General features: G+C 28.5%; 1 protein-coding gene across 3 annotated transcripts in view; it reads right to left on the bottom strand.

Moving 5' to 3' along the window:
• Nucleotides 1–3,234: 3,234 nt before the first annotated feature.
• Nucleotides 3,235–16,463, bottom strand: part of LOC106466242 (proprotein convertase subtilisin/kexin type 7-like) — a 37,291-nt gene continuing 24,062 nt past the window's right edge. For all 3 annotated transcript variants that reach the window (XM_022395063.1, XM_022395022.1, XM_022394963.1), the window contains 9 exons: nucleotides 15,320–15,420; nucleotides 14,313–14,480; nucleotides 13,123–13,233; nucleotides 12,320–12,422; nucleotides 10,473–10,629; nucleotides 8,672–8,772; nucleotides 7,137–7,224; nucleotides 5,351–5,465; nucleotides 3,235–4,621 (listed from right to left, as the gene is read on the bottom strand). In XM_022395063.1, coding sequence (XP_022250771.1) covers nucleotides 4,361–4,621; nucleotides 5,351–5,465; nucleotides 7,137–7,224; nucleotides 8,672–8,772; nucleotides 10,473–10,629; nucleotides 12,320–12,422; nucleotides 13,123–13,233; nucleotides 14,313–14,480; nucleotides 15,320–15,420 — 1,205 coding nt within the window. In that variant the 3' untranslated portion in view covers nucleotides 3,235–4,360. The remainder of the gene's footprint in view (nucleotides 4,622–5,350; nucleotides 5,466–7,136; nucleotides 7,225–8,671; nucleotides 8,773–10,472; nucleotides 10,630–12,319; nucleotides 12,423–13,122; nucleotides 13,234–14,312; nucleotides 14,481–15,319; nucleotides 15,421–16,463) is intronic.

Raw genomic sequence — 16,463 nt, 5'->3', positions numbered from 1 at the left:
TTCATTACCCATTTAAGCCGTCTCCAGCCATTATAAATGAAACTTATAATGCACCCACTGCTCAAAAGTGCAGGTTGCAAACTTGTGGCAAAGAAACATGAATCATAGACCCTGAGATCCACTAGGACATATCTAACCCTTAAGAAGTCTGAATTAATACAGTTTTATAAGATGAGGAAACTAATCTTCATTTAGTAAATGAATAAAAATTAGTAACTTCTTATCTGTGGAAAATGACCAAATAAAAAAAGGCAATTTTGGTAGGTGTTTTTATCAAACAGATCAGTATTAAGATCTATTATTTTGTAAAATCAACTAAAAAAAATACTTAGTAAATGAATAAAAATTAGTAACTTCTTATCTGTGGAGAATGACCAAATAAAAAAAGGCAATTTTGGTAGGTGTTTTTATCAAACAGATCAGTATTAAGATCTATTATTTTGTAAAATCAACTAAAAAAAATACCTGAAAGACTTGTTTTTGACAAGCAAAGATAAATAATGATTTTATATACTCTCCTTGGTGATAAAATTTTAGAAAAATAATTTTAAAGTTCCTTATAATAGTGTACATAAAGAAGTTAATTAGATTATCATACTTAAAATTTAAAAAGACAATTCTTTTAAAATATCTATTTATCAATAAACTTACTGAAATAGAATAGTAAGTCAGGTTACAAACATTTTAGTTAACAGAAGTGCAATAAATATCATCCTTATAGAATTAATCTAGCAAAAAAAGAAAAAATACAACTTAGTACATATGTAGTAATGTTTTTAGCACATATTTAAAACACCAATTCAGAAAATCGTAGCCCATAAGGCCTAGACTTTACCTTCTAGAGTTAATGAAATTTATTGTGAAATTTAAAGTACTCTTCAGCAATAAAATTTGCATTGCAAGCCTATCTTTATCACATACTACTTGTAATTACATGTCAATATTATTAAAAAAAACAGAAAACTGGAGTTTTTCAGTTTATTTATCATTCAAACCATTTTTCTTAAAGGCACAAAATTTGCTTAAATTGTATAGATTTTAAATGAAACATTATTTACATATATAAGAACAACAGATAGCAATTTGAAAAAGTAAGTTAGATATTTTCATAAGAAGCTATGTTACACGAAAGTAAACCACACTTCTAAACATATGTTGGATGCAAACAAAACCTTACATTGCATTATATAAAAACTTGGAACAACAAAATATATCCTTCAACTTCATGTACATCTTTATACATTTTATAACATCCCAAAAGTAGAATAGAATATACAGTGGAATTCTAATTATAGCCAGGCACTGTTGCTGTTAACATGTTAACTTTAGTTGAAAACTTTAAGTGAATCATAACAAATGTCATATTATTTCATTATTTTATTAACAACAAACAGCTATAAATAACTAGACTAGTAACAATGAATGTGGCTTTCTTTACTGTCACCTTGTTTAGCTATTTTATGGGATCATAAAAAAAAACACTATTTCTGCCTTTAATACAAAAGATATATGGAGTTATTTGCAAGGTGTGGTTGAAAACTGGTTCATTTGTTTTGAGATCAGGCATATTAACAACTGTACACATGATATTTTTTTTTTTTTTACAAAATACACATCAAATGAATGCATAAAAAAAAGATAAACAAGTATTTGTGATGCTAACTGACAGAAATATAAAGCAGCATCTAGTAACATAAAAAAATGGTAATATATTAAGTGAAAAATTGAATAACTGAAAATAGTTTGGGACCAGGACATGCATCCAGGACCTCTGGCTAACAGGGACAATACTCTTCATTGAGCTATCCAAGTCAATTTTCAATTATTAGCTTTTTCACTTAAAACTTAATTTTAAATATTGTCTTTTCATTGTTTCCCAATGACATTTAAAAATAAATGGAAGTCTGGGATACTTTTTTTTTTTATTTGGTCTTTAAACCTATCATAATGTAGCATGGTGATCGTTCTTGTAGTGAAAATCCTTACAAGTGAAAATTAACAGCAATAGCTTTTAGTCTGAAACAGCTCAGTGTTGAACACTGGTTCCATTAGCCAGTGGTTCCAAGTTCAAATCCTGGTCCCTGAGTCTATTTCACTTAAAATTTAATATAAAACAAATTCTCCAAATAAAGCCAGAAAAATAACCTCTCAAATCTAGTACTTACATTCATATTATACATAAACAATAATCAATGATTTATTAAAATGCCAAAAGAGAGCTATTCTTGGAAATTATATTAAATCAACATTATGGGTGAGGAACTGAGCTTTTCCTCTATTTGATTTCAGATTTTTTTTGTATTTTCACAATATACGTGTTCCAATACACAACCAAGTACCTTTGAGGAAGGTTGTGTAAACAAAATCTAAATGTTAAACTAGCCAATGCCTATAATTAATTCTAATAATTGTAAGAAGACATTTAGATGTGGTTGGTTATCATGACACATTTATTCAGGTGACACTTCCCAGAAATATAAATTTTAAAGTAATTATGCGATACTAAAGAAACATTCTTTTGTGTTAAAAGATAATTATCAACTGATTTCAGCTACTCTAAACACTGATTCAAATGCAAAATAAACAAACCAGCTGAAGCTTTGACAAGCTTAATTCTCCAAGAAAAGAAAACACACAAGAAAATAGTGGAAATATAGTTAAGAACAAAAAAAGTTATTTCAGAGAGATGCAATTTTAATCCACATATTAGTAAATATAGATACATCACCAATGCTAGTTAATAGTCTCAGGTAATGATTTTTGTTGAGGTCTTAAAAAAGCTAGCATACTTTTAATGACAAATACTGTAAATGAGCATTAGATTAACTTATAGCAAATGTTATTTTAATACCTTATTAAATCAACAACTCCATTTATTATAATAGTCACAAAAGTTCTTACTTATTAAGAACAGTTAACATTAAATTGTTTTATTACTTAAGTTAGAAACCTGAAAATATCCCAAATATAAGTGATTAAAAAATGGAAGACTTTCAACTAAACGCACCACAATTAACATAATAGTTTTATCATACTAGTTTCACATGATACAATTAGTATTCCCTTCTGACCATAATATCACTTAACAATCAAGTGATTTCAATGGATATTTACTAATGTTGACATATATACTTAAATTTTGTTATAATGCATACTGAAAAATTGATTACGTTAAAGAAAAAAATTTTTTCATCTGATTAAAAATAAATCTTAAATATATAATGTGTGAGCAAACCTAGGAAAATGCAATATTTTATGTGCAACACACAAAAAACATCATATTTTCATTATCTTCTTGCTTTGATAAAACATGGAACTGTACATAACTCATATGCCATGTTTTTCCTGAACAATAAGACATCTATATAGTAAAACTGTGTAATTTGCTAATTTCTTATTTTAGATCAAACATATTCCATATTAAACCCACAAGATTCTGAAAAACTAGTCTATGAATGCTTTTATCGCAAACTATCAATTTCAACATTTCTCGGCATACCAGTTCAAACTGTCTTTGCAAAGACAGAAATGCCCTGTAAAATGTTATTATGACTTGTTAATTTTATTGATATTGATGCTGATGGTGGATATTATAACTTATATCCAAATTTATTCACATTCTGCCATCTGATCAAATACACAAAACAGTAGTAAAATAAACTAATCAGTTGAATTACCCCCCTCACCCTTCCTTTTTACAAAGATGGAATTACCGTTCATATATGACCATACTACTAACACTGGGCCTTGCAAGAGAGAGAACTATGTGATATTGCAAAAATAAACAGTACTGATAAAAATAGTATAAAAATGGATCATAAGATGATCATATCTGAAGCCTAGACTAGCTACTTCACCCACAATGATATAAAACTTAATATTATAATATAAACATTTAATCTCAAATATTTTTTTGCTAAGGCTGTACTGAACACAGTAATGTAGAACAGCCAAATATATTTGCACATAAATAATGTACGACTTGCTAAACAGTATGGAACTTTCATGAAAATGTGTATGTTATACTTTGTTAATTTGTTTAGAACTTTAAAATAAACATTTCTGCTACATGCAGATGAAATTATTTACAAACAACACAAAAAAAGAGAAAAATCTTGGACAAAGTTTTAGTTATATAAATATTTGTGCAATAAAGTTAAACTTGTACAACACAGGAAACTTCACAAATCTTAAGTCAATACTAATTTTATATATATATATATTCATTTATTTATAATTTTCTCTAGTAAACTCCAAATTAATCTATGTTTTACATTTGCATCTAATTTAACACAATAAATTAGAATCATTCATACAAGGCACAAACTGTATTTTCTTTTCAATATACATTAAAACATTTTCAATTTCCTATCTGACCTGACTTTACACTACAAACTTCAATCATTGGGACATTTTCAGCTATGTTGTCTTGGTCAATTACATTATTATCATCATTTTCCAGTAGCTGGTAAGTGTCACTATTATCACTTCCATCAACTTGTCTTCGAACAATTTGCAAAGCATTTGCCTGTTTTTTCTTTTCATCTTTATAACAACACATGTACTCAAAAGTTTCATAGATTGCCATGAAGAAAGCAAAAAAGCCTACAAGTGTAATTATCTGAAAAAAAAAAAAATAAGTTTTTTCACAACATAATGAAACAATTTACAAACATTATGTCTTAAAACAGAAGTGCATTTAAAATTTATAAAGACAAATCAAATTAATATTTAAAATTTTAATCTGGGTAATATTGCTTTTTAAACAAACTGAAAATTCTAAAAAAAAATTACACATTAATATTAAGTTCTCTTATAATTTTGAGATATTTACTTCTATGAAAGTATTTTAATATATTCAGATTTGCTAAACATTAAAATTATGAAAGACATCTTAGGTATAAATTTATTCTGTTTAGTATTTGCAGAGAGAGCCTAATAGCATTGAAGATGTAGCAGCTGAAAATGCAAGATCTTTCTTTGGAATGGGTTTAAATAAAATCAAGCGTCATAACATAAAAACTAATCCACTACAATTTTATGCCTGATACTTAACCATATTAAAGTTATAACCTTTTGATAATGATTGAGGAATAATTAGTCTCATACAGTAAAAAGAAGAAACACAAAATCATAATAATTTTTTCTGACAAAAATGTATTTAAGTGTTAACCCGGATTGTACCTATAAAAACAAAATATGTACCAACAGACAGAGTCTGAAAAACATAGCTTAAAAACAAACTGAAATAAAAAAGTGTAAGCAAACATTTTGTAAGCAAACACAGTGTTTGTCCATGATTTTCTGCTCAAATGTAAACTTCCCAAAATATATATAAATTAAAACCTACTTTTAAGGTTCTATCTGTTAAAGGTTGCATGATATCTAATGATGGGGATGGAGGTGGACATGGGAAAGAAATATTCTCATCAAGGTATTTTCCACTATATGCCTCTTCTACAAACCTGTCAAATAGAAAAATTTAGTTAAAAGAAGGTTTATTCATAAAAATCACCTAATACAACCTCTCTCTCTCTCTTGATTCAGAATTCAAAGAATTAGCAAATATATGATGTAAACAGCAAATGACAGGGAATCATTGATAGTGTTACATTTTAAGCTAATAATTTTAATTTTGGAATATCTTGCTCAAAATAATGTTTATTAGAATCTTAGAATGTATACTCATAATTGCTATTTTTGAAATTACAGTCATTCACTCATAATATCATTTAGCTAAAGAGTTTGTGAATTCTCTTTGATGTTTAAATTGAATTGAATCTGTTCCAACATCACCTACAGTACATGACATTATCATATCCTGTAATGTTATATGCATTTAATCCAAATGGTATTATTGTACAACCAATCCTGTCCACTGTTGTAACATTTAATCACTTATTTATGGATATAATAATAATAATAATTAATGATATGAACTTCTATATGTTTAATGATGAATATTATTTCAGTTTACGTTATATCTCCTATTAAACTTTGTGATATGGCTTTGAATGAACCTGGTGTCTTTTTAAAGAACCATCGGAACTGCTTGTTAAATTTTGTACGAAGCTACTCAAAAGCTACCTACACTAGCCATCCCTAATTTAGAAGTGATAGACTAGAGATAAAACATCCAGTCAATACCACTTACCTCCAACTATTATGTTACTCTAAGTGTATAGTGGTACTGACTGCCATCTCATAGTGCACCCACAGCTGAAAGAGTGAGCATGTTCAGTGATGGGATTTGAACCCGAGGGTTACATTTTTGAAATAAGTGTCCTAACCACCAGGCCATGCCAGCTGTACTGGAACTATTATTACTATACAAATATACTTGTACGAAGTGTAAAGTGAGGTATTAAAATTATGTATATGACTAGCTAAAATATCAGGAAAAATTTTGAGCTGGACCAGCCACCAATTTTCAGAAGGATGTACTTTTCATTTGAAACACAAATTACTATGAATATATTGTTTAATTCTCAAAATAAGCATGGGAATAAGGAAAACAATGTTTAGTTATTCATTCTGCACTAAATTTACTTGTGGATGGCTTGAAATAATTAATAGATTTGTTGATGCATTGGCTGTGTAATTTATTTAAATTCAAAGATGATAGATAACACACATAAAAACAAACCACTTGACTGGTTGAAGTCACAAGAAATCCACCAGAGGCAAAAATTAAAATGCAGAAACAAAAAGAAAAACAAGTATGGCAATGTTTGATAAGTCATCAATTGCTATTACAAGAAATCTCTTACATTTAAGAGCTGTAAAAAAATAATTACTTCTTTTTTTGACATATTTCTGACCAACAATTTTTTTTAATATTTACTTCTCTCAGGAATGAACTTTTGGCCATAGAAAATGAGTAAATCTGAGATCCTAAGGAAAATCTTTGTGTATACTCTATGTGAGGTTTATCAATTAGGTTCTAGGTGTGAATAGAAAAACTTATGAAAATTTATTGTAAAAGTTCTCAGCTGTAAGGAAATATTGTATTTATTCTGAACAATAAAAAAAAATACTTTTCCAAAACTAAATGTTCACCCTGCTGGTGACAGAAAAGATGTCCATGGTATAAACAGTATGTGCTACTTTATTCTAATATACACATTTAAAGGTACCTTTTCTTATCCTGGAATTGTTCTGAGGTCATTGGTGTCCCATGAAGAACTAATCTCCAACTCTTAAAAGTTCCAAGTTCTGATGAGCCTTTAAAGATGGTAGAATAACAACATTTGAACAAAGGCCTATAAATATGTATTATATATAAATATATGTATTTATAAATTTGTATTTTGAAAAATTAAGAATCCAATATATTATGAAATACAGAAATACAAAAATAAAATAAAAAATATATATGAAACACTTTTACTTGAAAACTGTGATACAACTCATGGAAATGATAAGTGTTCTTTATCTTTTGTTTGAAAGGAAAGCAGATTTTTAGGCAGATATGTTCAATAAGTTGTAAATTTCTTCTGTATGGTTTGTAAGTAGCGTGTGTGAGTTCTTAGCCACGACATAACAGCTCATAGAATGGCTCCGAGTTTTTCATGTACAAACTTTTAGCTCATAGTTCCATCATCTCTTGACCAATTTGAGATATAATTACAGTTTTGAAACCAGGAGGTCAAACCCTTTCGACTGATGTATTTGACCATGTCCAAGGTCTCATAGATTAATTTACTCTAATCCTGCCTAAAAGAATTTCAAGTGCCACAGCTACTGATAATTCCCTCTTGTTTTACAGAAATTAATGTTGAGAATTTCATAGCATTCCTTTCTAAAAATTTAAATTTTAAAACAAATAAAAATATGTCTATAAACTTTTTCAACTATAAAACTATATTCTTAATTAAAAAATTCAAAGTACAGTTAATACAAATACAGACTTAGCTTACCTAATGCATATTTCACTTATTAAAGAAACAAAAAGGGAATATTAGCAAAAATAAATAATTCATGCCTTACAAATGTCTTAGCTAGGTTGAGCAGCTCTTTTAAACACAATTCTCACATGTATATCTATTAATTAGAATAGGTTAAAAATAGATGAACAGGTTTGCAGGTCTAAAAAAAGATGTTTTTGTCTCTTCTGTTCTCGAAAGTTCGACTGAAATTGGCAGCTCTGATTCTTAGAGCTTTTCTCTAAAAGACCTTGAAATTATTTTCTATGATTTAAAAAAAATATTTTATGTTGTATTTCCATCTCATATTACTCTTATCTCTATTACTTTAACAAATACAACTAGAACAAATATAAAGAAAATTTCTTCGAGTAAACTCATACTTGCAACTTTGCTGAAATAGGTAAACCTCACTGAAGTTTAGAGGAGGGAGATATCTTTTTTTTTTTGCCCAGCAGCAAGTTATGACATTATCAAGATATAATCAAGATGAAAAGCAGATGTAAAGCATTAAAAGTGTGTCAAATTATCAATTACTTTTGTTTTTTACAAGATCTTTTGTCTAACAACACTACTGCAGTGCAGTGTAAACTTAAAGCTAAAAGCAGTGTAACATGGATAAATATATCTCTCTTCTCATGAATAAAATCAACTCTGTAACTGACGGCTGTAATAAAAATCAAAACTGGGTAGTGAATTCCAAGTATGTAATATATTTTGTGCAAACATGGAGAACACATTTTTACCAGATGAAGAGTCCAAAAGAATCAAAGACCAAGTTCCATAGGGTTCTTCTCCCCAAAATTTTACAGAAGTAAAACTCCAGTTGTTCAAGCCCTCTGTAGAACTATAAACAAAATATTATATAAAGGTTATGTATGGTAAAACCTGATTTTTTGTTTCTTCCACAGATTGTATATTTTTTGTCTTGCATTATACTACATCTACACATCAATATTCCAAACAAATAAATTAATAACTAATATATTCTAAATTTGTATCATAACAATCACTACTTCTTATACAATGGCACACTGCATGAATACACATGAATACGACTTAGTAAATATTTAACAACCTGAAAACATGGATACAAAATCAAGCAATTTTTTTTTAAAGATTTAGAAAAAAGTTAATTGCAAATTATTATTATTATCATCAATATTAAAATTTTCAATGACTGTTCAAAAGTATGCAAGGCCAAGAATTATATCAGACTAGAAGTATTGTAATCACAACAAGACCTACCTCAAAATTCAAATGCAAAGGACAACAAAAAAAAGGAGTTTGATTAAACTATAAAGCACAGAGTACTAATTCAAGATTCAACATGCAATTGGAAAAGTTCACACATGCATAACGCACACATATTTTGAAACATGTGTGAATTAACTTTTATCCATTGAGTGATAATTTCTTTTGAGCAAATTGGACAGGAAGCTCTTACAATGCTAAATGTATCAAAATCAAAATTTAAGAAACAAATCAAGAAATATTAAATACTACAGCATAAAGTTTACAATAAACTTTCTCTCTCACACACTCCTAAAACAACATACTGTGATGCGGTGTTTCATAACAGGGTATAGCTAAGCACATGACACTGACCTTCAGCCTAATTTGCTACAGCTGTCCTAACCCTATAATTAATCATAAGATGCCCTGTGTGATGTAGTCATACACTAATACCTACATGTAAGCAAATTATGAACCATATGAAGTTGTGCTTTTAGTTTTATAAGCTATGTACCATTATGAGCTCACGTATATTAATCATTTACAACGTAAACCTTAAATTTTGCTTTTAAACCTAGCTATTACTTACGTCTAATACTATATCGTATATTTTCTATCATGACAAGTACAATAAAACAAACTTTGCATCAAAATTATTTTATGTATCTATACTTTAAAAATTTGGAATGTAAGAGTATTCTTTTGAAATAGATTAGCATATTAAATTACACTTGCTTTGAGGCCCATGAAATTGATATTTTAATATTGAATTATAATACTATAGGAAGAGTTAGCAATGTTTTCAGCAATACAGAACTAGGGATGTTTTCATATATAATTTTGATCATTTTGCTTTAATGTTGCAAAAACATCAATCCTTTTTTTTCATTTAGAAACCATTTTCAATGGAAACTGTCAAGTAAATAGTACATACTTTTTAATTTGATAAATGATGATCATCTAGAATCAAAATTATTAAACAATAAGACAAAACTCTACCATAACTCAAGTTAAGAAAAACAAGTATAAAGTGCTCTCTTAAAATAATGTTTTCAGGAAAAAAAAAGATTTTGAACTACATATGGCACTGTCACTTATATTCAGGTAAGTGTTCACTACCCTCATACCAATTTTGTCAATGTGGAGTCAAAAAACATACAATAAATTAACAGATTCTACACTGATAATGAAAAACTATCATAACCTATGTATCAATAAAGGAATGCACATCATTATCTTGTTCTTGAGACATAGTATACAATTATATCCTGTATTTATTTCTAATATTGAGTAGTATAGAACTGGAATTACTTGTCTTTAGGTCTAACATGTGTCAAAGTAGATGCTGTTCCTGCAGGACTTTGCAACATAATGACTAGATGCCCTCTATATGGATGGGAAAGTGTTATTTTGACTTGAACATACTCCACAATAAATAACCCGTACGAATCTGCATCTTCTTTAGACACTACATAAAACACAAAAGTTAAATCATACGTTTTGCACCAAGTCAAAAGTTTTGATAAATAAAGTTCTTGTATATACATCACATTCTCATACATTTCTTCACATGTCTGATTTCAAGTATGCATACTATGTACCACATTTTCTCCCTTATAAATAAAGGTTGGAATCTAGATTTTTAAATTGGGACATTTGAAAAATAATGAAAATTAAATATCAACTCAATACAGAAAATACTGTTTTTAGACGACTATGATGAGTGATTAAGATAAACTTCATATCAATGAATTAGCTGCATATAACACTATGAAGTAAAATAATGATGATATAAGAAAGATCTATTACTTTTAGCAGGCATAGATGACGAAATATATATATATATATATATATGCAAACTAACAGGCAACATTTGTTTGTTAAGCACAAAGCTATGAAATTGGCTATCTGTGCTGTGTCCACCATAGATACTGAAACACTTTTTAGTGTTACAAGCCTTAAGGTGTTCCACCGAGCCATTGAAGGGCAGCATACAATGTTATATATACATCTAAATAAAACTACAAAGAAATGGTGGCATAAAAAAAGCTGCTTCTATTAATTCTAGCAAGCATAGATGACTAAATGTATATGTAAATCAACACACATTGTATAATTTATGTAAAAGAACTGTAAAACATCAGACTTCCAAAACTTGGAGAAACAAATGTAGATGTACAGGAGAGGTTTAGTACTTGTTTTGGAGCTTTAGAGTCTGCTGAAAAGTGACTAATTAGTCACTTACAATCAGAAGATTTACCTTTGACTTATAATCCATTTCAACCGGAATATGAAAAGCCTTCTGCTTTATAAAAATTAAACATATAACAGAAAAAAATGCATTGGCTACCTTAGACATTTGCACTATGTCATCTGTCTGAGCTCAGAAGCCAAATTATTAAATAATGAAAGCTACAGTTTTGCATATTTATTTCGCAGCAATCTGAGGATGTGTTTTTCATATAACAAAATTTCCCCTAATATACTGTTTTTTGTGTGTTTTTTTGCAAAAACCTAAATGCTTAAGTACAATTCTACATTCTGTGGTAACAGACTAACTTATCCATAATGTTTAAATAGGTCAAATATCAAATATACTTCTAATAAGCTGAAACTCTGCATTCTTTATACTTAATCCTCAGTCATCCCAGACCAGTTATATATTAAAACACTAAGTTACAGAGATGTTTATTTTAACAACAATACTTTTGAAGGAAAGAAAAAGTACTGATTTTCTATTATGATGACATTTACTTTAGTAATAGGAATAATTTTGAAACAAACACGTCAAAATTACAATGGAGTTTAAAAAATTTTTGGTAGCAATGAAAAGTCAGCTACTCATGAGAGAGAAATAACTTTTAATGTTAAAGTCTTGCACATTTTCTATCTGAATTGTAATATGCGCACACATACACACAAATTAAAACTGTAATATGTATTTATTCATTATATTTGTGAGTACAATTTCCAAGTTGAATGGCCTTACTAGAGTATATAGAGTAAAAACATCACTAAATAACATTCACAGAACTGTATTACGAAAGACAAAAAAGTTTCATAAAAAGAAAAAACAACATGCAAATATTTCATTTAGATATATCAATCAATAGTAATGATTACAATAACAGTACATATTGAGAAGGATAAAAACTAACCAGAAATATTGACTACCAGTTCATCAGGAAAAGATGGTATTTGTTTCTCAAATTCTTCTTGAGGGCTTGTGTATGTGGTTAGCCATGGAACTGATTGCCAGGCCTTGGAGGAAGTAATTAGATTGAAAAAGATGAGTGAAATATCTTGTTTGTATCTCTCTTTATAATAATTTACTCAAATTCATTTTTTTATCTCATGCCTGTGTTATGTCTAAAAATTAAATTACAAACTTGTAAATGAGTCAATTCTATTTTCTGGTTGTTTTTAACATAACTGAAAATAAAAGAAAAATTTGCCCACTAAATATTTTAACCATACTTTGCACAAAATTTCTTTGCTTAGATTCCTACTGACTAACAACAGCTTTGTTCTTGTGTTTAAGTGCAAAGCTACACAATGGGCTAACTGTGCAGTACCACAGTATTGAACCCCAATTTTAGAATATAAACCCTCTAGTTTACCATTGAAGCATTGGGAAGCACTGACAACACTACATACAAGTTTTAGTTTGGCCATAGAATTAAAAAATGAAAGAAATGTTTAGTTTCATATGTATAAACAGCCAATCAATGTGAGTCATTAAAAAAGCAATGCCTGGTGATAGTTGTAGTTTAAAGTCAATTAGTGCAAAGTGTATAATGTAAAAGGAAAAAGTCTTATTTCATTAAGTAAACCAATTTACCTTCAATAATATAGATGTTATTCAACTTAAAATAATGCAATTAAAGGATTAAAAATGCAAACACGTTAAAGAATGAAAAATAAACCATAAAACCATAGTAAATTAGTTTCGACCACTTACTTTAGCCACACTGACTAATCTCCAGGCATTAAGAATACCAAATCCATGAAAGTTACTGTGCCACAGCCCTGCAGCATTTTTTTCCCAAAGATTCTGGTGCAGTAAGTTTACCTGAAAAAACAAACCAAAATAGGCAGAATCACTTCAGGGGTTTGAAATGATCACTTCTCAAGGTATAATTATAGACAGTGAAAATAATCTATAACACTTTCTAGAAATTGAAAGTAGCAGTGTAATTAGGTTTAATGTATCCCTTGATAGTAAAACTGTAAAGTTCATGTAATACCAATACTGCATCCCATTAACCTATGTATGAATGTCCAAAACATCACAGTAAATTGATGAAACATTAGAGTTTTGGTCAGTGTTACTTCTTTTTCATCCAAATAAGCTTTAATATTTGTCAACATTTAATACAGAATATACTGTTTTGAAAATTATATACGAAACACCTGATAAATTAAAGAAATTTGCTCTCAACATTTTTCATACCACATAGACATATAAAAGCAGTTATAGCAATGCAGAGATAAAAATTAAGTAAAATTATACTCTTCACATTGCTTTAGTAATCAAAAAATGATGTCATGTAGATGAAGATTCCTGTACAGTTGTGATATCATGTATGAAAAAGTTGAAACTTAAGACATAAAAATAGAGCCTTCAAGAGTATACTATACAGAAAGTCTCACTAATGCACATAAGGGTAAGTGGAGCTTTTATTTGATCATACAGGTTATGGTATTAAAATTCTATCGAAACAAGTACTTAACTTGATCACTCTATATCTTGTATATATTTATCTACGAGTCTTCAAGAATTACACAAGTATTTGCTGGAAATATTTATAAAATAGAATGAAGATGCAAACTAATGCAAACAACTTGAAAACAAAAATTATATTTTTAGATAATTTGACATTACAACACATGTGGCTTCTTAAAGGTTTGCAAAATAACACAGAATTCTCCAATTTTACAATCTAATGAGATCTGAAGGCTACAACACTTTTTGACTTCTCTTAGGAAACAATATAATTACACGAGCATTTATAATTCAGATCTGATTTCCTGATGTCAGCTCGAGAAGATAAACCATTTAAAAATGATAAAAAACACATACCCTAAAAAATAAAAACTTTTTAACCTCTATTTTTATTGATAATGTTTTTGTCATGTATTTTCTTTTACCTTCATTCCTGTAAGAACAAAAATGTACTGGATGTCTCTCCATGTTAGACAAGGTCTGACCTCTAGCATTAAGGCTATCATTCCTGCAGCAAGAGGAGCAGCTGCAGAAGTTCCTGTGTGATGACGAGTACAGCCACTTCCATCTACTTTTGTCCAATCAGAAGTAACCTAAAGAAAGTAAAACTTATTACCATCTAAAACTATTTACTTGTATCCAGTCAGAAATGGCCTAAAAAATAATACCTAAAACTATTTTGCCTGTCTCAAATCAGAAGACAACTAAAGAAAGTAAAACTTATAACTCTCTAAAACTATTTACTTATATCCAGTCAGAAGTTACCTAAAGAAAGCAAAACTTATTACCATCTAAAACTATTTACTTATATCCAGTCAGAAGTTACCTAAAGAAAGCAAAACTTACTACTTCTACAACTGTTTCACTTTTAAATAGCCAAAGCCACCTGAAGAATATAAAATTTACTACTGTCTACAAATATTTTACTTGTGTCCAGCCAGAAGTAACCTTACTAAAGTAAAATTTACTACTGTCTACAAATATTTTACTTGTGTCCAGCCAGAAGTAACCTTAATTAAGTAAAATTTACTACTGTCTACAATTATTTTACTTCTATCCAGTAAGAATGACCTAAAAAATGTAAAAAATACAAACTAGAACTATTTTACCTGTCTCAAATCAGAAGACACCTAAAAAAAGTAAAACTTATTGCTGTCTATATCTATTTTATCTTAATACAAAACAAAAATGAACAAATGCCAATTTTAACTGCACAATGTCTGGAATTTATCTCCGTGAATAGAAACTTTATTATAAAAGAGTGCAGAGAGCTTTCACTATTAAGTTTAGAGAAATCCATAATTTATTGCTTCAATCTATATTTTATATTATATATACAGTTGTCAATGCATAAAACAAAATAATCTGCTTCTACTTATTTTGTAACAAAAGTTATAAATAAGAACAATCTTTCAAAATTAACTCAACTCACAATGTCAAAGTTTCGCATACTACCACTACTGAATGTAACACCTAGCATTGCTGGACATTCTTCTGCATAAAATGGTAGACCACCACTTTCTGTTACAGCTCCTAATAAAACAAAAAAAAAAGGAAATGCTGTTTTAGAATTTATATATAAGTTCAGCTACTATACCTAATGAATGGAACTGACCAACAAAAAGTGCTATATTTAGCATTGGTCTGTAATATTCTAAAACATTTTATTAAAAACCCTATCAAACTACTTTATATCAATACCAAATATAAACTGTATGACCAAAACAAAATCATTATATGATGTTAGCTTTTAACCTTGAAGCTTATCTTTCTACAGAACTTATATGTATTTCTTTATTTTGTAACTAACTAAGGAATTAACCTGAATTTATTCAAAATAAACCAAAAAGAATCACAAAAATCACCATGTTTAACTCTTTTAGCCCAGGCTACCATTTTTTGGTTGTTATAGTTTTAATGCTATAACTTTTAAATTAGTAAGCGAAAGTTAACAAAATTTGGCAGATTGTCAGTAAACATTACAATGCTTTCATATGCAAAATAGCTAATTTTTTTTATTAAGGTTTGTAAAGCAATGTTTCTTTTATGCCTTTTTTTGCACATCTTGCCTATCTATCAAGTAATTTTCATTTTAAAATTAAAAATACTTTTATGCATCAGAAAAGTTTGAAATTTCACATGCTAAATCTTTATAATGTCTGTATACTTATTAAACATTTCTTAAGAAAAAACTTAATATTTTATCTGTTATTTTAAGTAATTAATCTATGTAGAGGTTCTCACAACCACCATAAAAAATTAGTAAATAAATAAAAATTATGCCCCTTTCATTCTAGAATGAACACAAATTATAACACAAAAACATAAATGTTTAAATGAAATAGCTTAAACCTCATAACATTATACATTTATATATATATATTTATTATTTTTATTATATTGCTATTTCACCCATGCTTGGCTAACAGTACAGAAACTACAATGACGCGGCTCATGTGCACTCATGTTACCGTATCAAATAACATAAAGGTGACCTCTGGTCTGTAAAGAGTAACTTGGCTATATTTTAGTCGACTAGTATTTTGCAAAATATAATTATATTTCAATTATTATAC

Source organism: Limulus polyphemus, unplaced genomic scaffold (assembly GCF_000517525.1).
Source record: "Limulus polyphemus unplaced genomic scaffold, Limulus_polyphemus-2.1.2 Scaffold2, whole genome shotgun sequence".
NCBI classification, from domain to species: Eukaryota; Metazoa; Arthropoda; class Merostomata; order Xiphosura; family Limulidae; genus Limulus; species Limulus polyphemus.
This window is presented reverse-complemented; position numbering and strand designations above follow the sequence as displayed.